The 22,675-nt window shown below is 48.8% G+C and overlaps 1 protein-coding gene across 4 annotated transcripts in view; it reads left to right on the forward strand.

Moving 5' to 3' along the window:
- Nucleotides 1-21,201, forward strand: part of Fubp3 (far upstream element binding protein 3) — a 52,148-nt gene extending 30,947 nt beyond the window's left edge. For 2 of the 4 annotated variants that reach the window (XM_050155389.1, XM_050155390.1), the window contains exons 6-18: nt 622-679; nt 2,600-2,762; nt 4,028-4,126; nt 6,111-6,215; nt 7,808-7,910; nt 8,449-8,549; nt 11,770-11,911; nt 15,193-15,416; nt 16,091-16,164; nt 16,392-16,463; nt 16,588-16,661; nt 18,348-18,416; nt 19,258-19,883. In XM_050155389.1, the coding sequence (XP_050011346.1) occupies nt 622-679; nt 2,600-2,762; nt 4,028-4,126; nt 6,111-6,215; nt 7,808-7,910; nt 8,449-8,549; nt 11,770-11,911; nt 15,193-15,416; nt 16,091-16,164; nt 16,392-16,463; nt 16,588-16,661; nt 18,348-18,416; nt 19,258-19,412 (1,439 nt within the window). In that variant the 3' untranslated portion in view covers nt 19,413-19,883. The other 2 variants (XR_007594152.1, XM_050155393.1) reach the window with 2 other exon arrangements.
- The last annotated feature ends 1,474 nt before the right edge of the window (nt 21,202-22,675 follow it).

Genomic DNA, 22,675 nt, shown 5'->3' on the forward strand with positions numbered 1-22,675 from the left:
GCTCGTTTTTGCAGTGCTGGGGAGTGAAAACAGAGCCTCACATAGACTAGGAAACACTGCATCCCCGGTTCTCTCTTTCAGCTTTTTGAGGAAGGATTTTTATAAGGAGTTTTTAGGGTTAGTCTAAAACGTCATGTGGGTATTGGGAGCAAAGGTTTTCCTCTCGTGTCAAATGGTCCAGCAGGACCCGTGCTTTATTTCTACTGCCAATCTCTTGGGATATGGATACAATAACTGATATACCTGATGTCCTTATTAGTATTCAGCGCAATCTCCAGACCTGTGGCCATGAGACTGCTCTGCAGACAGAGCGAGGAAAGCATGATGAAGTGACTGAGGTGATGCAGAGCCTCTGGGCAGGTCAGAGTGAGTGGAGCTTGGCATTTAGGACCAACTCTCGGAGCTCTGCTGTGTCCTTCTGACTCCCCCATGGGACTCAGTCTCTATGTTGAGAACTACAGTTCTCTCCCCCAGCAAAGTAAACTGGTCTTTTTGGGAGACTATGCTTCTGTGGGGGTGGTGTAGGAACCAGCCCCAGAGAGACAGTCTACACACAGAGGCAAAGGCACACGGTTGCCTGATGCCCACCAACACATCTCATCTTCTTGATTCTTCTTATAGAGAGTTCTGGGATTCCAGAGAGGCCCTGTGTACTTACCGGAACCCCAGAAAGTATTGAGTAAGTTTGTTTTATTTACTTTTTCCTTTTACTCTTCTTCCTCCTTCCCCAAGTGAGGAGAAATGGAAGGGCAAACTGTTGCTGCAGACTGTTGGTCTGTGCTGAATCCGCCCCACAGCACACCCCTAGTAGGGGAAAGGCCTGGGAGGTTGCCACACCAGGAGAGCTCTTCTCTTACCTCAGACCCACACCAGGAGAGCTCTTCTCTTACCTCAGACACACAAACTTAGACCTTCCCAGCTGTCATGGCTCCGCCATGAACCAGGGACTCGGGAGTGGACACTCACCCTGGCCAACCATCTCCTTGTTAACACCTCCCATACTGGAACAGACCTGGGTGAAGGGACTGGATCACTGTGAGCAACAGAGAACTGGGCACCAGGCCTTTTTCCTGGACAAATTGATTTGCTTGCCTTTCTGATATTTGTGAACCAAGTGAATCCACTCTTTGTGGCCTTTGCTTCACTCACAGAGCCTTGTGAACCAACCAGCAGGTGCCTTGGCTTTGAAGGCCCCTTGGCAAGAGCCCTGATAATTTGCCTTGATTTCCTGTCCTGGTACATGCTTGCTCAGGGCCCTGTACCAAACACAGGCTCATAAACCCAAGCACCTCCTGGGGAGGAGGACTGTGCGGGCTGGAGTAGTTCTCATTCCTCTTTCAGTCTCTACAGTAGTGTTTCACTAGGGGATGGGGGAGCTGAGATTATGTCTGGCTCAATAGGTAAGGTTGTTTTATTGTTTCCATTTCTCAGGGAGCCTAGATGGGTTTAAATTCTCTTGTTCTGCTCTAACATTGCAAGCAGTGAACCAGAATAAATATCACTGGCAGGTGTGCATTATAGGGCAAGCTGGATGGTGTTGCTGGAGTCGCAGCGTTTTTTTCCCCAGCACAGGTTAATCTAGTACACTAGCAAAATACTAAAAAGCTGCTGCAGCTGAGGGCCCACAAGACGATTCTTCACACAAAGGCTCAAGACTGCAAAAGACTGCATGTCCATCCTACTCTTCTAAGCGGTCCTACTTATGTCTGCCAGAGGAGTTGAGGCTTCAGGAGGAATCTCTTTCTCCAATACAGCCAGCCTGTCTGGTTGCTGAATCTGTCAGAGGGACCAAAAAATAGATGGTGCTGATTTAAAGAATAAATTCTGCAAATAACAGCCAGGGAAGATTCTGGTGCAGAAAAGGAAATTGGCCCAGCATACGACATGGATAGACTGGGTTGTACTGTTGCCACATCACAGAAATGCAGACAGATAGTGGGGTGAAGCACAAAGTTTCTACTGGGATGGACCAGTCAGGTGTTCCCTGGAATACAGCTGCAGCAGGACACTGCCCCTTGTGCCCTGAAACCACTGGCGATGTTGTGGGCCTAACTGGAAGTCCTAAAGCAGTGTTGCTGACCACAGGGAGACATTGGAATTGAGGAGCACAAGCGTGGTTACTAACCCTTGCTTTCTTCTGTCTTTCTCATCGCTCCTTCTCTCTCCCACCCTCGTTAACAAGCGTGCTGAGTGGTTTTCTGTGAGGATTATGCTGGATTAGGGAACAGAGAGATGGGCAGAGAAATAAAGAGGAGGTTTCTGCCACCAAAGCTGCTGATATTCAAAGTAGGAGGCATGGCATTGTGACGACGCAAGCAGGAGCAGAGGGCAGACATGTAGGGGCTGGGGTCTGTCAGTGGCCTGTTCTTTAGATTCCACCTGGAAACTGTAGTGATGTGGTGTGGTGTGTGCTGCTTTTGAATTACAGTTCTGTAGCATGGCGAATGGTTCAGACCTCCCAGGTTGTGAGGCAGGAGCTGGAGCTGGATGGAGGGCTGCCTTGACTCCTTCGCATTTTCCCCGGCACCATTTCACTTCCCAGAAGACCTTAAACATCCATTTAATGCTGGGTCTCTTGTGATTTTTCTCCTTCCCAAAGACAAGCCAAACGGCTCCTGGGGCAGATTGTGGACCGCTGTCGGAATGGACCCGGCTTTCACAATGACATAGATGGCAACAGCACAATCCAAGAGCTTCTCATCCCTGCATCTAAAGTGGGTCTGGTCATCGGCAAAGGAGGGGAAACTATCAAGCAATTGCAGGTACGTGAGCACCATGTGGTGCTGAGCTGAACTGACCTGGCTCCCTTCCAAACCTCTCCTCACATAGGGCAGGAAAGACACCGTGGGAGAGCCTGGAGTCGGGGCTTCTAAAATCTGCTCCTTGTTAACATTGATTCTGTGCGTTTAAATATGCTTGTTTAGATGGACTAGGGGCACATATCTGGAATTTCAGCACCTGAGGGGCCTAGGCCAGGAAGATCAGGAGTTCAAGACCAGCCTAGGTTACATAATGAGTCTAGGGGCTTCTTTGGCTCCATGAGACCCTGGCTTGGGGGAGGGGTCCGTTTATAACTAGGTATGGTGGCACAGGCCTGGAGACTAGAGTGGGAAGAATATATGTCAGAAGCTGTCTTGGGCTATGCATAGTAAGAGCCTATTTCAGAACATTGAGCAAACAACTAGGGAAGTCCAGCCATGGCACATGCCTTTCCCCAGCATCCCTGCAGCACTTCAGGACATCAGAGCAGGCAGATCTCTGTGAGTTCAACCTCTCTGGGCTACATGGAGGGACCTAAAAACAACAACAATAAAAGCCCAAAGTGCTCATTTACTTTGATGTGCTCAGGGCCCTTGTCTATAGAAAGGAGAGTGACCATGTTACTGTAGTCAGAGCTGGGGGCTACTATTCCTTGACTTCCGTGAGTCGCCATGAAGAGACAGCTCTCAGCAGTCAAGAATGTTTGAAATTGAACATCTCCAGCTAAGGCAGCCACACTGAGCCAAGAAAGGTTTGATGCTCACTTGAATGCATGTTATACTGAGTGTTAAGCAGAGTTCAGAACTCTGGGATATGATGGCTTGTTTGTCATACCACCAAGCCTCAGATTTATAGAAGACCTCCTACAACATAGGGTAAATTGTAAAAGCTTAGGATTTGTTATCACAGAACCCACATATCAGCCAATTAGCCTTGAGTGGTTTGAGAGCCCATCTCACCTGTGCCCAGAAGGCAGCAGCACTTGATTGCATGGTGGGCACAGGTTGTCATCAGCCAATGATAAGCAGAACACATAGCTTAGTGTGTAGCACTCAATGGGAACAGCTCCCTAGAGTTGAGGTACTCCAGACATGAGTAAAGAGGATGGGCACGTGGGCATTATTTGTCAACATTCCCAGGTGAGAAGACTCTACCTTTGGGAGATGAGACATGGACTTAGAATCAACTGACCCAATTCTGCTTTCTGAGGCATTGTGCATTTTCTCTCATGACGTTGAAGGCTGTGTGGTTGCATGTCCCCCAACAGGAGCGGACAGGTGTGAAAATGGTCATGATCCAGGATGGCCCACTGCCCACAGGAGCAGACAAGCCTCTCCGCATCACTGGAGATCCATTTAAAGTACAGGTAGGAAGGAACTTGTGGGTTAGATTTGTCTGGCCCAGTGCTTCTCAACCTTCCTAATACTGTGATCCTTTAACACAGTTCCTCATGTTGTGGTAACCCCCAGCCATAAAATTATTCTCATTTTTACTTTATAACTGTAATTTTGCTGCTGTTATGAATTATAATGTAAATAACTGTTTTCTGATGGTCTTAGGTGACCCTTGAGAAAGGGTCATTAATCACCACCACCACCCAGGTAGTTGTTGACTGCTGGTGGTACCTCTTTGGGGAAATGTGATGGGGATGTAATCTCCAGCTATGCCCAGTGCCAAGGCCACTGGCCAGATGTGTGGCCACATGACAGGCCCCTGCCTGGGACAGTGCACACACTAGTTTTTTGCATTGAGGATGATTAAGTATATAGTTAGCATCGCTGTGCTGTGGGCAGCTTAAATCCAGACCAGCTGGAGGTGCAGATGAAAACTAGTGCCAGGCATGTTTACCTCAACACAGCTTCCTGTGCTGAGGAAGCAGAGTTCAGCCTGTGGCTGCACACTCCATCTTGCTGGTACAGAAATGTTAAGTGTCTATGGGTGTGTATTGTCAGTGAAATTCTAGTGTTCTGACATCCGCAGCCTGTCTTCTTACTGCATCTAACCTGCTATGCTTATTTAAGAGCATTGGGACTGGGTAGTGCATGCCATTAAAGCACTCAAAAGGCAGAGGCAAGCAGATCTCTGAGCCTCCAGAGCAGCCAGGGCTACCCAAAGAAACCCTGTCTGGGGTGGGGGAGCAGGGGGTTGTGGACTCTGACCCAGTGAGGTTGGCCAGTCTCTCAGTTTCACTCCCCTCTTCCCTCTCCCTTCAGCTGTTCTCACTGTACCAGGGTAGTCCTGGTGAGAGCTAGGTGGAGGGATATCAGTACTATATAGCTCCTCCCTCCCTTCAGGCCAGCTGCTTCCGTGCCCTTTCTTCCCCCAGGCTTCCAACTTTCTTTAAAATAAGATTACCAGGTAATCTCAGTTTAGGGAAGTAAAGAGCAGGTAGATCCTGGGAACTCTCTGGTCAGCCAGCCTATGGAGACATTGGGGCCAGTGAAAGCCCCTCTCTTAAAAATCAATCAAGGTGTACAGCTCCAGAGAAGCAATACCTGAGATGGTCCTCTGGCCACCTCCTGCCAACACAAAATAGGTACACAATCGGATTTGCTTCTTGTCTTTTACCAGTTAAATTTCCAGGTGTGAGCTGGTGTATCCAGCCACTGTGTCACAGTTTACTCAGTGCTGGGGTTGAGCCTGGATCTTTGTGGAGTGTAGAACCACTCCACAAACACATACATCCCAGCTTCTTGAAAAGTGTCTTCAGGAAAATACCCCTATTTTATTGACCTTTATTCATAAGTTTGCAGGGAAATAATTGTGATTTTAAGGTCTTCACTTCTTTTCCTTTTGTTTGGCTACAGTCCAAGGCATTGAAACCTGAAGTCCTAGGCAGGGTAAGCAAGCACTAAGTTCACTTCTTATGAAAAACAGGACAGTGAGATCTGCCTCGTGCTTTCAAGTCTGTGAGGCCATCTTAATCAGAGTTTGATAACTGCTGCAGTTCAGCTGGCCTGGGGTGTGACGCAGTCATATACCACATACCTAGGATTGTGCATGGTCCTAGGTTCCACCCCTAGCACTAAAACATCTAAGAGTTCTGAGGGCCAGGAGCTGTCTCTGTGGTCTGTGCTGCCTGTTCCTGCCTGTTCTCTGGCTCAAGGGAGCCTCTGCTAAAATACATTTGGGGCCACTGGAAAGTTTTCTACCCACCTGCAAGTAAGTGGGCGACTCTTACAGTTTGAACCTTAGAGTAGACAACAGTGTGCCCTAAGACTCTCATCCTTGTCAGCAGCTGAACACCTTCACAGTCTTGGATCTCATTGACCCTGATCCTGGCTTTCTGCCTGGTGCTGTCCTTTTCCAGGATTTTTCCCCATTGGTGCTTTTTGTTTTTGTTTGTGCAGCAAGCAAGAGAAATGGTCCTAGAGATCATCCGAGAGAAAGACCAGGCTGACTTCCGGGGTGTGCGTGGCGATTTCACCTCCCGAGCAGGAGGAGGTAGTATAGAGGTGAGCTGGACCCACAGGCCAGTGGGCAAACAAGGTTGAGTTTAAAGCCAGCCTGGTTTACATAACAAGCCCAGGCCAGCCAGGGCTACATAATGATATGATCCTGTCTCAAAAAAGAGTGCCGCTAAAATCTCTGGTCACACTTCTCAGCTCCTTAGCCTCAAACTGGTTATGTTGGTTTTTTCATCCTGAAAACTTAAGAGTCTACACACTGCTCACAGATATGAAGGGGAAACAAACATGAAAAGCCAACTGCCTTACAGAGCAGGTCCCTCCTCTGCTTTTTACAATTTTGCTTTAAAGGTTAACTTGATGTCCAGATAGGGGCCAAATCCAAGTTTTCACAGTGATAGATCATGATTATATCAAACTTGGAATCTTGTGGTGGCAGTGGTGGCACACGCCTTTAATTCCAGCACTTGGGAGGCTGTGAATTCAAGGCCAGCCTGGTCTAAAAAAAACTACCCAGGACAGTTAGGGCTGCAACACAGAGAAACCCTGTCTCAAGAAACCAAAACAAATAAACAAAAACTTGGAATCTTGTTTTATTGGTGAGATGAAATAGTGTCAGAAATCTGATCTACAATTTGCATTTATGCTTCTGCGTGCAAACATCATGCTTAGTGCGGTGAGCCAGATTCACAGTGGCCACGCTGGGCAAGGTGGAGTCAGGCAGAAAGCACAATAGAAGCAAATGGCGTTGTTCAGTGGTACAGAGTTTCTGTGGTGACCGATAGGCACTGGGTCTAGGTGGTGCTGCTGCTCACTCCACAGCATCATGACTGTATCTGAGGCCATTGGACACCACACTTGAGTGACTGCGTGGCAGATGCTGCAGCCTGTGACTTTACTACAGTTTTACAGATGAACAAAAGACTGTAAAAGGCCACAGGTATAGCCAATGTGATATATTTGTATGTAGTTCCGTGGAATTTGGGAGATAAAATGTTATTTAAGTCTTTTCTCTGTAGGAGCTTTATATTATTTTAATTTTTTGCTTTAAAAAGAAAGGCCAGGTGCTGCAGAGGTAGTTCAGCAGTTAAAAGCTATGGCTGTTCTTTGCAGAAGACATGAATTCAGATCCCAACACTCACAGCAGTTCAGAGCCACCTGTAACTCTAGCTCTACATAGCCTCTGTAGGCACCTGTACTCATGTGCATACAAGACACGCACGCACAATTAAAATTTTTTTTAATTGGCCAGGAGAGATAGGCTAACTGCTCTTCCAGAGGACCCAGTAAAATTTTCAGCACCTACGTGACAGCTAATAGCTGTCTCTGACTCCGAGATCTGACACTTTCACACAAATAAACATTCAGGCAAAGCAAGAAAGCACGCCAGGGCGATGGTGGCGCACGCCTTTAATCCCAGCACTTGAGAGGCAGAGGCAGGTGGATCTCTGTGAGTTCGAGGCCAGCCTGGTCTACAAGAGCTAGATCCAGGACAGGCTCCAAACAACAGAAACCCTGTCTCGAAAACAAGCAAACAAAAAACATCAATGTGCATAGATAAGAATAAATAAACTTTTAAAAATTAAATCTTTACAAAGTCACATGTGAAGAAGCTTTGATGGGTTTGTCTGTCTGTCTAGGTGTCTGTGCCTAGGTTTGCTGTTGGGATTGTCATAGGAAGAAATGGAGAAATGATCAAAAAGATCCAGAATGATGCTGGCGTGAGGATCCAGTTCAAACCAGGTTGGTATGGTGTTAGATCTACCAGTGGGCTGTGTTAGCCATGTGTGTTTTTTTTCTTTCTCTTTGACAATCTCCATTTCCTCCCTAGTCATTGTGTCTTTTTAGTTGTGTGCTGGTTTGATCTTTCTGGCCTGTGGTTTCTAGCTAACCCACCTCCACACACATCAAATACATGAAGACTTCAGCATGGCTTTTCCAGTTGATAATTTTGCTAAGTGAAGATTTCTTTACAAAATACACTGTTTTGATCTTATACAATCAGACATAATTTAATACCACAATGAAGGATAAACACCTTTCATGGAAGGGACGAAGATCTTACTGTGTTGCTTAGGCTGGCCTTGAGCTCATTATTGTCCTGCCTTAGCCTCCCAAGTGCTGGGTCTGTACTTGCACAGTGATTATTCTGACACATATAAAAAGGCACACTTGTACACAGTCCTCATCACACTGCTCTGAGGGTTTAGACTGTGAGACAAGACTTTATTTGTTGTTTGATCTCAGGCTTTTCCTTACCCTCTCTGATCTGATTCCACAGACGACGGGATTAGTCCAGAAAGAGCAGCACAGGTCATGGGCCCTCCAGATCGGTGTCAGCATGCAGCGCACATCATCAATGAACTCATTCTAACAGCACAGGTGGGTTTAGCATTCTGTGTCTCAGAGCCGACCCAGAAATATAGTGCACCATGGTACTCTGACCGCTAGACATTTTTCACATCTGCCTCTTCCTGCCTGTGTGCTTTTCCTTACTTGTTTGTTACCCCCTGCCTTGATTGCCCAGAATCTAGGTTTTTCACTACACATTTATTAATACAGGAGAGAGTGAGTGTGTGTGTGTGTGTGTGTGTGTGTGTGTGTGTGTGTGTGATACATACATGGTATAACATGCATGTGACAGTCGATTTTCTGGAGACTTCATCATGTATGTCCTAAGTATCAAGTTTAGTTGTTAGATTTGGTTGTTAGAGCAAAACATTTCACATACTCTAGGTTTTCTTTATACAAGCAGCTATGTCCCATCTGTGGCACATAGGTCATATGCACCCAAGCTATAATTATACAAAATTGCAAACTTATGTAAAGCTTTTGAGTTTTTTTTATTTAACTTTTTGTTTTGTTTGAGTAATCATATTTACTTCATGTGTATGAGTGCTTGCTTGCATGTGTGTGTACCACATGTGTATAGTACCCATGGAGGCTGGAAGAGGATATCGGATCTTCTGGAACTGGAATTACGGTTAAGCCATCTGACATGGGTGCGAGAACCGAACCTGAGTCCTCTGCAAGTGCTCTTTGCCACTGAGCATTTCTCCATCCCCAGCTATGTGGTTCTGAAGTGTGAGCTTTGTAGACAGATGATGGCGTCACAGCACAGTGCCTGTTTCCAACAGTCAGGAATATTTGTTATAAAATCAACATGGAATGAATCCAGGAAGCACAGCAGAACCTATTCTGTCCCTGATGGCCCATGTCTTACACCTGGGGTTTGCTGTTGATGTCTTGGTAGGCATTTTGATGCAGGCCCTGACCCTGTAGCGCAGACGGGCCTCAATTTTTTTCCTTTATTTATTTATTTGTTTGTTTGTTTTTACTTAAAATTTTCCACCTCCTCCCATTTTTCTCCCCCTCCTCCTCCCTCTCCAGTCCAAAGAGCAGTCAGGGTTCCCTGCGACGGGCCTCAATTTTATGATGATCCTTCTGTCTCAGCCTCTCAAGTATTGGGATTGGAGGTGTGTTCCCCTAGTCCTGCTCTTATACTTGGTTCCAAGCTTGCCTTTAGGTGAGTTTGTGTGTGTGTTAGCGACTATTAATCTGAGGGCTTGTGACATTTACACATGTCAGTAGTGTTAGCACACCTTCCAGGCCTGCAGGAGTGAAGGCTACCAACCAATAACTAGAGTCAGGGGTCTGAGCAGCCTGTTGGGAATCATTTTATCTACTTCTTCGTTAGCTTGTGACCTCTGACAAGTTCTGAGGTGCCTGCAGGGATTCTTCCTATTTTGGCAGCACCAGACCAGGGTTTTCACCAGGAGATGTGCCTGGAGTGGCTCTCGCCAGCAGTCTTAGAGTGAAGGGCTGCTTTCCGGTTGTAAATGTGTGCCTCCTGTTCAGTCCCTGATTCACCTTTGTGTGGCTTGGGTTTTAATCAGAGCCCAGGTGGTTTGTTGGGGTTGAACTTAGTTAACACCTTTTCTGTATAAGTTTGAAAGCTACAGAGCCACCTTGTTCTCACATCCACCTTGGAAAAGCTGGCTGTCCATGCCAGTCTCATGGGAAACCCTCAGAGAACTGTGTACTTGTTAGGCTCCCAGCTTCTAGGTACTGTGCAGTTAGTTCTCATGGTCAACAGGCACTTCTTCACTATGCCAGCCTGCTTACCATGACTGCAGGTTCACTCCACACCCCAGAGTGAGGCCTGCTGCCTTAGAGTGCAGTCACTCTAATGATTCCTGGACACGCCCAACCTTGGGCCAGCCTTTCTAGGTCCCTCTGTCCCTCAGTCTCTTTGATTTTTCTTTTTTTTTTTTTTTTTTAATAGAAAAGCATGCTCTCTGGTCAGCAGTCTTTCCCTTTTTAAAAAAAAAAATTTATTTATTATGTATACAATATTCTGTCTGTGTGTATGCCTGCAGGCCAGAAGAGGGCACCAGACCTCATTACAGATGGTTGTGAGCCACCATGTGGTTGCTGGGAATTGAACTCAGGACCTTTGGTAGAGCAGGCAATGCTCTTAACCTCTGAGCCATCTCTCCAGCCCTGTCTCTTTGGTTTTTCAAGACAGGGTTACTCTGTTGCTTTGGAGCCTGTCCTGGGACTTGCTCTGTAGACCAAGCTGGCCTCGAACTCCGCCTGCCTCTTCCTCCCGAGTGCTGGGATTAAAGGTGTGCACCACCACTGCCCAGCTTTCTATCCCTCAGTCGTAAAGACGGCTAGCTTTCCAACTCATACTTCTCCTGCCTCAGCTCTCTCCCCCTAATTCTCTGGGGGTTTGGACATCTGCAACCAAATCGCTCTCTTGAGGGTCTTCCTACACATTCTTGGTAGCAAGACCACCTTTTTTTAAAATTATATTTATGTTTACTCATTGTATGTGCACGTTCACATGCCATAACCTATTTGTGGAAGTTGAAAGACAACTGGCAGGATTCGGGTCTCCCCTTCCACCAGGTGGGTTTCAGGATCAAGCTCAGGACCATCTCACCATACCGAGAACTTTTTCCTTAAGTCCTTTTGTCCTTTCTGCTGGCCCTTGTGGAGAAGTAGAGTCACGCACTGCCCCTCCTGCCACTCTCAAATGCTACTTGTGGTAGCTCTTCCACATCTACCTTCTGCTGACAGACCCAGCGTGAGTTAGCCTCAATTCAAGTAAAGCCTAATCTTGAGGGCCTTGTAATGTAGATGATCCCAGGCTTCTGCACAGAGTTTCTGGCTTCTGGTTTTAAGCAGGTGTTTGGATGTTGTGTGCATCCACAGGTATCTTTTTTATTTTTTTTTTTATTTTTATTTTTTTTGTTTTGTTTTGTTTTGTTTTTCAAGACAGGGTTTCTCTGTGGCTTTGGGGCCTGTCCTGGCACTAGCTCTGTAGACCAGGCTGGTCTCGAACTCACAGAAATCTGCCTGCCTCTGCCTCCCGAGTGCTGGGATTAAAGGCGTGCGCCACCATCGCCCAGCATCACAGGTAACTTTTTATAACAAAATGCTAATTAAGTCTGTTCTGAATTGGAGCTTCCAAGTCTAAAACATTGAGGGTCCAGTGTGTGGTGCTGGTGTGTTCTGTTGTTAAACCATCTCAGAGGGGCTGAGATGCTCTGATTCAGTGGCAGATATCCTCACTGTTACCTTTCTTCCTTACCAGGAAAGAGATGGCCTTGGAGGCCTGGCGGTAGCTAGAGGAAGAGGTCGTGGCCGTGGGGACTGGAGTGTGGGCACTCCTGGTAGTGTCCAGGAAATTACATATACAGTGCCAGCTGATAAGTGTGGCCTTGTAATAGGCAAAGGTAAGAGGCAACTGTTGGGGTTTCTGTCCCCTATAGCTGCTCAAGGGAGGAGAAGCCAACTCTCAGGCCTATATTTATTTCATCCTCTGGGGTCCCTGACTTGGCTTGTTATGATAGAGGCAACACACCTGTTTGGGTGTGGGCAGGCAGGAAATCAAACCTACCACCTGAATCTGTTCGGCTGTTAGGAATTGGGAGGTGTGGGCCTCAGGCTCTTGTCTGTAGACTGGAATGAACTTAGCCATGTGAGGTCATCACTCATGCCTTCTGCAGAGTGCTCTCTGACATGAACGTTAAACTTTCCCACTGGATTTGCCCACTTGGTCTTTGTGGACAGCATAGGAGCCTTTGAGTAATGCCAACACCCTGTGAGGAGAGTAGAGATTGACTTGCTAGTTGCTCCTAGACATTTGGGGGTAATTGTAACATTGGGTGGAACACCTAGTTCCTTCCTGCCAGCTAGGAGGGAGCAGGCAGCATAGGCCACAGGCCACAAAGACTTGGCCGGCATCCCTGGGATCGCTGAGCTGAACTTTGCTACCAGCAGGGCTTGTGTTGACATTGGCTTTTGTTTTCCTTCACTATTCATTTGACAACATGGGGAGAAAATGACTTCTCCACAGAGTCCCTAAGATTTCTTGTTATAGGGAATGTGACTTGGGCTGTACCCACCCGCAGATCTTAGCCCCATCCATGTGACCTTGGGAGCTGAAGTGGGTATTACCACAAGAGAGCCCCAGGATCTGTAGTTACCGCTCCTTGGGGAAGTATTGGTGCTCGTTCAAGGTATTACTCTCCTGTAGCCACATCTTTCAGATTATTGGGTGGTAGGAATAGAAGAATAGAAGAAGGGTTTTGGTTTGAGACCAGGCTACCTCTACATTATGACCCTCCTGTCTGTCCCAGCCTCTAGGTCGGTGCTTCTCAGTCTTCCTAGCACTGTGGCCCTTTAATTTCCTCTTGTTATGGTGACCCCAACCATAAAATGATTTCATTGCTATGCCATAGCTCCTGTTATGAGTCATAATGTGAATATCTGGTATGGAGAATATTTGCTATCACTCCTGTAGGGGTCGTGACCAACAAGTTGAGGACCTCTGCTCTAGATGCTGGAATTGTAGCATGGTGACTAATGGAGCAGTTTGTTTTTGTTTTCTGGTACATGCTGCCAAGTGTGTCATTGATCCTGCTGGCTACTTAGAATGGTAGACATTCCCGCAGCCCATCGAACCCGTTGACAATACTAAGAGATTCAATTCACCTGATACCTATAGATAAGGGATCAGTTCTGTGTGTCTGGCCTTTTGAAACCATCTTGTGAGTGATAACTCTCATTTGAGTGTCTGAGCAAACCCTGGCAGAAGCACCCCATCTGTGTGCATGTATGTGGTATCATGTCCGTCCTCCATGGAGCCACCCAAGTAGTTTCTAGAGGACAGTGACAACAGGGAAGTGGTGGCTGACACCCTGCTCCTGTGTTCCCCCACACTGTGGGACCCATAAACTAGGGTGACTGTGGCAAGGATGTCTCGTGTGAGCAGTTTCCTTTTCTTGGGAAAAGCATGTGGCTAAAGCAGAGAGAGCTCTCCCAGCTTCTGCCCTTGGACAGCCTCCCGGGCCCCTGCTGGATTTCCATGATAAACACAGCAACATTGACAGATAGTCTGGCCAGCCCTGCTCTTGTCAGCCAGGCCTTTTAGCAGCTTTGATTAATTGCTTTACGATTTCACATCCAGCCGGGCCGCTGGTGGGTCACTTCTGCCCCCCATCAGGTGGAAGAATGGAGCAGGCTGCTGAATGAGTCCAAGACAGCCACCATGTGCCAAACTAGTGACCTCATTTTGAAGGAAGATGAACTTAAATTAACTCCTTCTGGCCCCATGCAGTTTTGCAGTGCCTCCATGCCCAATTAGCATGCTCCGGAGGTCCCGGCTAAGGTGGGCTGCTGGGGGCTCTGCTGCAAGGCGGCCTGCCAGTCCTCAGTCTCAGGCACACTTGTTCTTGCCTTCTGGCTGGGGCCGTCTGAGATTGGACTGATGCAGGTGCCTGTGGTCACGGTCTCTGTTTCTTCTTTGTTCCTCGTTGAATCTACAAAACTGATTGGGAGCAAGCTGCTCACTCTTTAAGGGGCAGAGATGATGAAGGCCATGGCCTCTGAGCAAAGGGTCCTGGAGCTGCACTGTAGCAAACACTCACCTATCATCCTCCAGTCTGTACTCAGTGAGGCTGACTGCCCACCCTGCTTCAGGAAGGCTCGCTATTTTTGTTTCATGACCCTTCCAGATGGAATAAGACAAACTTGTTCCCACTGTTCTCCATCTGCCTCACTTTGGTGGTGTGTGTAGGGGAACCTGCATGTGCTGAGGAAAGGTTGGCGTGTGTGCAGCAGGCTTTGGGGTATGCTGCGGTCAGTCAGTCATTTCATGCTGAGTCTGATTGGAAATGGGTAGGGGCAGCCCAGCACTAGCTCATGGCCTCCCTGCTCTTCTTACACCAGACCTTCAACATTTTATCTTCTTCGATTTTGTAAAACTTGTGCTCCAGGTTTTCCGTGTATTCTGTCTATACTCTACTCCCACAAAGTTGATGGAGTAGATCTGTAAGTTTTGTGAAACTTCAGAAGAATTGGGTCATTGTTCACTGGCTGGTGGAGTTTTTGTTACGCACATTTCACTAAAAGACCGAGTCTTGCTGGTTTTCAGAGAGAACAACTATATTTCCATCATCCTGCTCCATCCAGGCTGTGCCCCGCCTCCTCCCTCTCTGTACTGCTTCTGTCTGGACCCATCCCCCCACCAAGGCAGAGGGACCTGAGAGGGAACAGGGTGTGATATTAAAGGCCAGAATGGGCTCCAGGCATTGTTGGGGCCTGTAGCCGCCCATTTGACCTGTCAGGGAGGGCAGCTCCTACCCAGGCTGAAGGCTCCATTGTGTATGGTAGGGCCATCAGGTCTCTGATCTCACAGTGAGAAGGATCAGCCTTCTCTGGGTGGACTTCAAGGCAGGAATGAGTTCAGTGACCAGCAGATCCAAGGGCCTTGGGCCCAGACCTTCCTATGACCTCAGGCCTCAGTCCAGTTCCAAATGGTGATCTTCACTCCAGGTAGCTAGTGTTGCAAACAAGAAGCTCTAGATTTTGTCAGGGCCCTTGTGTGCAGTAAGCAGAAAAAAGTGGCTGGCTGTGGGCAAGAGTTAACATGTACCTTCCAGCCTCCCCTAAACATAGGCAACACAGACTCAGGGCCACCTCTGGTCCAATCAACTGTATCTCCTGCCTGCAGGGGGCGAGAACATCAAAAGCATCAACCAGCAGTCAGGTGCACACGTGGAGCTTCAGCGGAACCCCCCTCCTAACACCGACCCCAACCTGCGGATATTTACCATCCGGGGTGCTCCTCAGCAGATCGAGGTGGCCAGGCATCTCATAGATGAGAAAGTTGGCGTACGTACACGGGCCTTTCCCCACCTGGCTTATACTAGCTGGATTTGCTTTTGGATGTCCAAGGTACCTGTTTTCCCCCAGAACCTTGTGCTTCCTGCGCCTTTCCTTCCTTGCATCATATGGGGGCAGCCTCTCCTCCTCTGCCTAAGGGAAAGTCCAAGGCTCAGGGAATGCCAGGCCCAGATGCAGTGAAAGAAGCCTGTGGCAAGTGACTGGCCATGGCTCCGGCAGTCAGACCTCCAAGCGTGTCCCCGCAGGCATAGATGAGCAGCCGGACAGCAGCCTTCCCCCAGCACTGCCCCCAGGCTCCCTCAGGCGTCACCCTGGCCACCAGCCCTGCAGGCAGATTTCATTGACTCTGGCTTTAGTTTCAGGCACCTCAAAGCAGATAAAGAAAGGGAGTGTTGATGGAGGACAGATGGGCCACTGCTCACCTCAATGGGGACGTAGAATGGCAGAAAGAGCCCTGGGCCAGCCTAAATTGACGGGAGAGTCAAGCAGGTTGGTCCTCCCCCAGGGTGACATGCCAGGGCAATCGTGGTGGCAACTGGCTGTGTGGTGGTCTTGGTCACTTGAGGGGCAGAGCCACCACTGCAGACACTGTCTGCTGGGGGAAGGAAGCTAGTATGAGCGCAGAATTGTCTCCTTCACTTGACTTGCCTCCCATAGTGGGCTTCCCTGGGCGGAGGGCATGGTAACACGGTGACAGGGGTGAGAGCTCCTCTGTGCCCACACAGGGTGCCAGCCTCGGAGCCCCTGCAGCCTTTGGACAGAGCCCCTTCAGCCAGCCACCAGCTGCGCCACATCAAAAGTGAGTCCTCTGCCTCTGTCTTGGTTGATGGTTTATTACCTGTCCTGCTTCTCAGAAGTGCTTGTCTAAGTCCTGGGCAGGGACGGCAGCACTGTGTTTTCCTCTCCTTTCTGTGGATAACTGAGCAGTCAGGGTAGAGCCTCAGAGCTTGGGGTGTGTGGACGGAGGGGAGGGGTTTGAAAGGGCAGCCTTTCCTGCACATCAACCGTTCTCCTCCTTCCCTACAGCGCCTTTCCTCCCAGGGGCTTCCCCAACATGGCTGCTAAAGTTAACGGGAACCCCCACAGCACCCCTGTGAGGTAGGTGATTACCTGTCCTTCTGCCAGTAGGAGGGGGAGGGCATCAAACAGAGAAGGATGATTGGAAAGCAGGGGGAGGGCATGTGACCCGTGCTGTCACGAAGGACTCTTCTGTCATCCACAGTGGCCCTCCAGCTTTTCTGACCCAGGGCTGGGGCAGCACTTACCAGGCTTGGCAGCAGCCCACACAAGTCCCAAGTAAGTGATTCAAGAGGGTGAGGGTATGCGCCAGGTGGCCTGCCTGAGGCTCACAGATCCAGGGAACTGAGGGGCAGGAGGTATTCTGCTACATCTTGGTTTAGTTCCTCCCCAGAGATGGGGCCCCAGGAGCCCCAGCATGTGGGAATGCCCAGGAAGCTGAGACTACTTTCCCTGGCTCATGGGACCCCCTCAGAGCGTGGGGTGGGGCTGGAAGTGACTGGGTGTGGTTAGGTGTGATAAGAGTCTCCTTTCCTTCTGAGGGCTGAGCTGCAGCTGGAGCTTCCCTGGGCTCTGCTCTCCACAGCCCCCTCCCCTGCTGAGCACCCCTCTCGCGCAGTCTTTTTGTGTCACGGTGACCTCGTTTCTCATCAGTGACTTAGAGGGGCTTTTTCTGTCCCTTGGACTTCTGGGGAGACTAACAGAATTGTCTCTGCTAAGGGCTACCTGGCCAGGGCACTACTGAAAAGAGAGGGGCTGTGCAGTCTTCAGCCCCCCCCCCACACACACACACACATCTCCACACCCAGCTCTGCTCTGACTTTCCCAAACATGATGGCACAAGTGTCAAACTATGACAGTTGCTTCCCTGTCAGCAAGGCCCCTAATGGCGTCCACCCTCTGTCGCACTAACCATGCTTCCTCTGCTGAGCTGGTAGCACTGGGTTCCTAGTTCTCACCTTCTCCAGCACTCTCCTGTCTGCTCGACTTGTGGAGCTGGTTCTCGCGGTGCTGGCCTGTCAGATACCGTTCTGCTCTGTGCATTCCCTCAAGCCGAGAGGATGACAAAATTGTGGTCTCATTTGCCCCGTTGTTCCCAGTAGAAGCCCTGAGGAAAGCTGCTTTTCCCTGTGCCCCCAAAAGGAGCACTAGGGTGAGGGTTCAGCAGAACATGAAGCCCAGTTGATTGGCCTTGGTGTGGGTGGCAAACAGGAGGAAGAAAGAAAGGCTGGCAGCTTCCACCTGTCTGGCTGAACTCTGCCTGTGGAAACAGGTTGGAAGCAGTCCTGTGCACACCCCTATGTTTCAGGAAAGAAGACAGAAGCTGTTCCCCTGCAGTTCAGCAACTGTCCTTTTCCCCTGCAGCTGCTCTTCAGCTAATTGGCTTGGCAAAAAATAACAGATAACTGCTGAGCTGTGTGAGCGGCACATTCTTCACGTCCCTTAGACTGCCCTTCATCACCACGTGTGCTGTTCCTGGCCTCACTGCCCCAAGGCCTAATGCTACCTTGCCTTGACACTGGGTGTGTCCTCATTCCTGCCTCCCCTGCCAATAGTGGAAAAAGAGGTGCCTAGGGCTCTGTGCTGTTTCCTTGCAGAAAGAAAGGCTAGGCAAGATCCCAGCTGGGTGCTGTTATTTCTGCCACTAGCACATGCACAGTGTGTTTCTGACTTCAAACCCCAGACCTGGGCCTTCATGTCACAGGGGATTCCCACCCCCCTCACCTTTCTTGTCCAGAGGGATAGTGGTGGCGCATGAGGGGCCTGATGAGGTTTCAGCACCATTTGAACACTGTCCATTAGGGACTAGGTCCAGAAAATCTAAGAAGACTGACTTCCAGCTCTGCCTCCTAATGACCTTGGTTGCAGCCTTGCTCAGTGAATACTGTGCCTTCACAGCTGGGGCCCAAGTGAGCCAGGATGGGAGTCCATGAGCAAGGCCTGACTGTTCTCTTCTCTGCACAGGCCAGCAGAGCCAGCCACAGAGCAGCCAGCCCGACTACAGCAAGGCCTGGGAGGACTATTACAAAAAGAGTGAGTCAGCCACCACACTGCCCACTGTGGGCTTTGTCGTCCTGTCACCTCCTCTGCACCCTGTTAGGGGAAGGGAGATGGCCAGGGGCTGCTGATTGCATTATCCTCACTGGGGTGGGGGAGCGGGCATTTTAGGGCAAGCAAGAGGACACAGTGCAGGGGGGGAGCTGCCACTTGACTGGATGCTGGTGGCTTATTTTTCCTGTGAAAGTCCATTCTCTTTATAATACTAGGAACCAAGTCAGGCTTGAGGGATGCCAACACCAAAATGTCCCCTGAGTAATTGTCAGTAGCAAAGGGTCTGGGCTTATTCTAATCTAAACCAGTTCTGGGTCTGCCAAAGGGCTCCCATGACAGCATCTTGCACCTAGAACAGTCTCACCAATGGGAAGGTCCAGGTAAAGCTGTCAGAAGCTGCCTGGCCTTGAGGGCAGTCCTCTCTGGGCCACTAGCTCCTCTGGTGACTTGACAGACAGTGTCGGGTGGTCTCCTCACTAGGGACCTGGAGGAGTTCAGGTGCCTTCACAATTTACTAACCTGCATTTCCAATTACCCAGGGCCTGTTTAACACCAACCCCACCCACCCCGTCTGAGAACCACCCTGCAGTCTCTCCCCTCTGTGGCACCCAGAGTTGCTGGGCAGGCAGTTGGTGTGTGGGAGTCCTGTAGATGTGTAGCTTCTAGGGGAGCTGTGGCAGAGCCTAGCGCAGAAGGCCCACACAGCACTTCATATGGCACCAAATGGCAGCAGAGGTCCAGGGAGACAGATGCCTCACAGCCTGAGCAGAAGGGCCTCCCATTTCCTCCCTTTCTGTAACTCTGTCTCCTCTTTGTCATCCAGGTCATACCACCAGTGCTGCCCCTCAGGCCAGCTCCCCACCAGACTACTCGATGGCCTGGGCGGAATACTACAGGCAGCAGGCCGCCATCTACGGGCAGAGTTTAGGGCAGGCTCAGGCCCACAGCCAGGTCTGTAGCCAGTCCCCAGCGCCATGATGCCACCCAGCCTTTGTGCTTGCCTAGTAGTCCCAGGGTGAGCACACAGGCCTGTGGGATTCTCCTCTGTCTCCCTCTGTCCCAGCCTTGTGCTTGCTCAAGTGCTGCCCCTTCTCTAGCCCAACTAAATAAGTGTCGGATTTTCCCTGGGTCTGCAGTGAACTCCAGGGCCTTTGTTTGCACAGCAGTGGTAATAGGTCCACACTCTCCTGGGGCCAGGTGGGTACAGGACCAACTTGATTTCTTTATGTGCACAAGCTTGGAGGACTCTCCAGTCCTCCGCCACCCAGTACTCCCTCGGGACTCCTTTCTGGGGACCTGATGCCAGTCAGGCCTTGTAGGAAGTTGGTGATGGGGCTGGTAACCCAGGAGAAGCCCTCCCCCATGTCCTAATCCTAGACCCCCCGGGGTGCTCAGACTCCAGCAGCAGGTGGCTGGGTGCTGGGCTCGGGGCTGACCCTCTCCCTCCCCCCACAGGAGCAGTAGATGGGCGTCTGCAGCGGCTCTTCCCCGAAATCAGTGTGAGAGAAACCTGTTTGTTACAGAGATTTTTAGATTTGCAGACCTTTCAATGAAGAACCTTTGTTTGTTCTGTGAAACACTATATTTAGATTAACAGAGATTTTCTAAAAATCGGGAAAATTAGTTACTAAACATTGCTGGTAATTTCTGTGTCATGATTTCTTTGTTACTCCAATGTGTAAGCTCTGGGGTTCTGGAGCCAAACCTGCAAGCTCAGGTGCCCGGACCTCCTCAGAGTCCTGACGTTTCATCAGATAATGGGTTTGTTTTTATTGTTGTCTTTTTATTTACAGGTTTTTTTGTTTGTTTGTTTCTGTTTTCTGTTGCAACAGAAAAATGGCTTGGAAGTCTTAGGTGGTAATGTAACAAATTCTTTAAAAAAATTTTAAGCAGTATTTAAATATTCGTAAATGTAAATTCATTAAGTGTTTCACCTCCAATTTCTTGTATCTTGGCTGTCCAGTTTTATTGCGTTTTTTTTTAAACTGAACTATTATGTATTGTAATTAATGATGTGAATTCTGAACTGAGACGGGTCCTTGTTGCGGGAGGGGCGTTTGTGGGTTGTGTCGTTTCTAGCGTTCTGAGGGTAATGCAAAGACAGACACAGTCCACCTTCGTGTAAGCTGCCCATCTCTATTACCCGGTGCAGTTGTGTGTCTAAGACCTCCAAGCTGGTTTTAAAAACAAAAAGCCTTTCTCTATTCTCAGAAATATAAATACTGTTATTTTTAATATTAAAAAGAAATTCAATATAACTTTTAACAAACACTGTGGACATTAAACCATATAAAAATGTAGTAGCTATTTTTTAATTCCAAGGTGTTTTTTTGCTTTTTTCTTTTAAATATTTTCTTAATATTTGTCAAATTAACTAGATAAATAAATAAATCTAGTATTAACCACAGTATGAGTTAAATAATTTTGATTTAATAAAAGGGATAATATGATTTCCAATGTTTACTGTAGTGTATCTTGTACAGATAACATGTATTTTTAAAGAAAAAAAACTGAATTGAAGCTATTTTTTTCTTGCATTTTGAATTGACCCCGAGGAACATTCCGTCTGAAATGTGCTCTAGTTACAGTTTCCAGTTCTCTTGTTTCCTTACCATGCTTGAAATGTCTAACTATTAAAAAAAAAAAAGGCAGTTGGAAATGTTATGCATGTTTGTTTGTTTTTTAAGGTGTTCATTTTATTTGACTGACAATTCATTTTACACTCTATATAATAAAATTTCCACAAGATATCTTGTGGGCAAAGTGTTCTCAGTCTGTTTTGTTTGCTGGCCCCTGGCTCTTGCACTTCCTAGCTGAGGTCACCTTGCCCTGCATGAGCCTGACCTGTTAGTGCACAGCCCCTGGTCACTTCTGAAACAAAACTGGTTTTTTAGGTGTAACTTTACACGAGGCCTTCTGACCTAAGGACCACAGTGAGGACAAGTCTTCCCTGTCAGAGCAGACCAGTCCTGCCTGGGCCTGGGAAGGTATGGTGTCAAGAAACGCCAGTGGGTCTGTGCCCCATCCTAAGCCTCTGACCCTGGTCATGCACTCACCTAAATACACACGGACCCTGCTCCTGTGCACGCCTGTACCTGTGACCCACTCAGCTATGCTGTGCTGGGAGGTGTTTATTCTCTCAGGCTCAGGTGGGACTCTGGTTTGTTAGGACCTGAGATAGCAACAGATGCAGGCATTTGTTCAAGAAAATCTAAGGGGACTATGCACCCCCCAGTACCCTGCAGGCCTGATGACCACAGGACCTGATGGGGCAAAGGCCACTTTGCTGGCTGTTTTCTGTCACCTTTTAGAGGCAACTGGCTTGAAATTGAGTTTCTTGACAGAGAATCTGCTTGGTTCAACCTCCACCTTGTACCCCTGTGCTGTGGGATAGTATAGACAACAGGCCCACTAGTCCTTGCTCAGAACCCTCTTGGTGTGTGTGTGTGGGGGGGGTGCATGCGCACACGCGTACACACCACACAGGAGTGAAAGCCCAAAAGGGGGTGGGGAGAGTGTCCCATCTGGGCCACACTGAGGCCTGTTGAGAGCCGGAAGACAAAAAGGAGATGTGGCATCTTTAACTACACCTCTAGAGAATCGAGTTTGACGTTGAGAAATTGAATAGTGAAAGCCACTCGGGGAGGGGGAGGGCCGGCCAGGAGGGCATCAGCGCTGATGACGGTAATGGGAGTTGGAGAGGGCATTACAGGGAAGACTTCCTTCTAATTCATCTTCCAAGCTCAGTGCCAAAACAGCATTTGGCATGGTTCACAGGGAGCAATTGTGTGATAATGAACCCTAAGGTGTCCCTTAATTGAAGACTGAGCATTGCGGTTTGTGCCAAGAGTCGTAAATGGCGCAGGCTTGCGGGAGGATGCATTTTCTTAAATGTATCGGTAAGTACAGATTAGCGTTTGTCCCCAGTGAAATGCCGTACTATAAATTATGGAAATCTCTCTTTCCCTCTGATGCAGTCCTCTGTTGGGGGGTGGGGTGTGCGGAGCTGCAGGCCGCAGGGGGGAAAGTTTGCAAGCATATGAAATTTGGCCTCTCATTAACATGGCGCCCGCCCTCTGAAGATGGGTTCCATCAGCAGTCTGCTGTCCTGGAAGGCTAAAGTGCTTGAAATGTACCAAGTTCAGCGGTTGTGTTCCATTAAGAAAGCTGCATGGTCATCACCGAGAGCAGAGCCTGTTCTGTCTTCAGAGGACTCACCCCACACCCACACTGGCTCTGCT

Source organism: Alexandromys fortis, unplaced genomic scaffold (assembly GCF_014885135.2).
Source record: "Alexandromys fortis isolate MF-2015 unplaced genomic scaffold, M_Fortis_MF-2015_v1.1 scaffold_72, whole genome shotgun sequence".
NCBI classification, from domain to species: domain Eukaryota; kingdom Metazoa; phylum Chordata; class Mammalia; order Rodentia; family Cricetidae; genus Alexandromys; species Alexandromys fortis.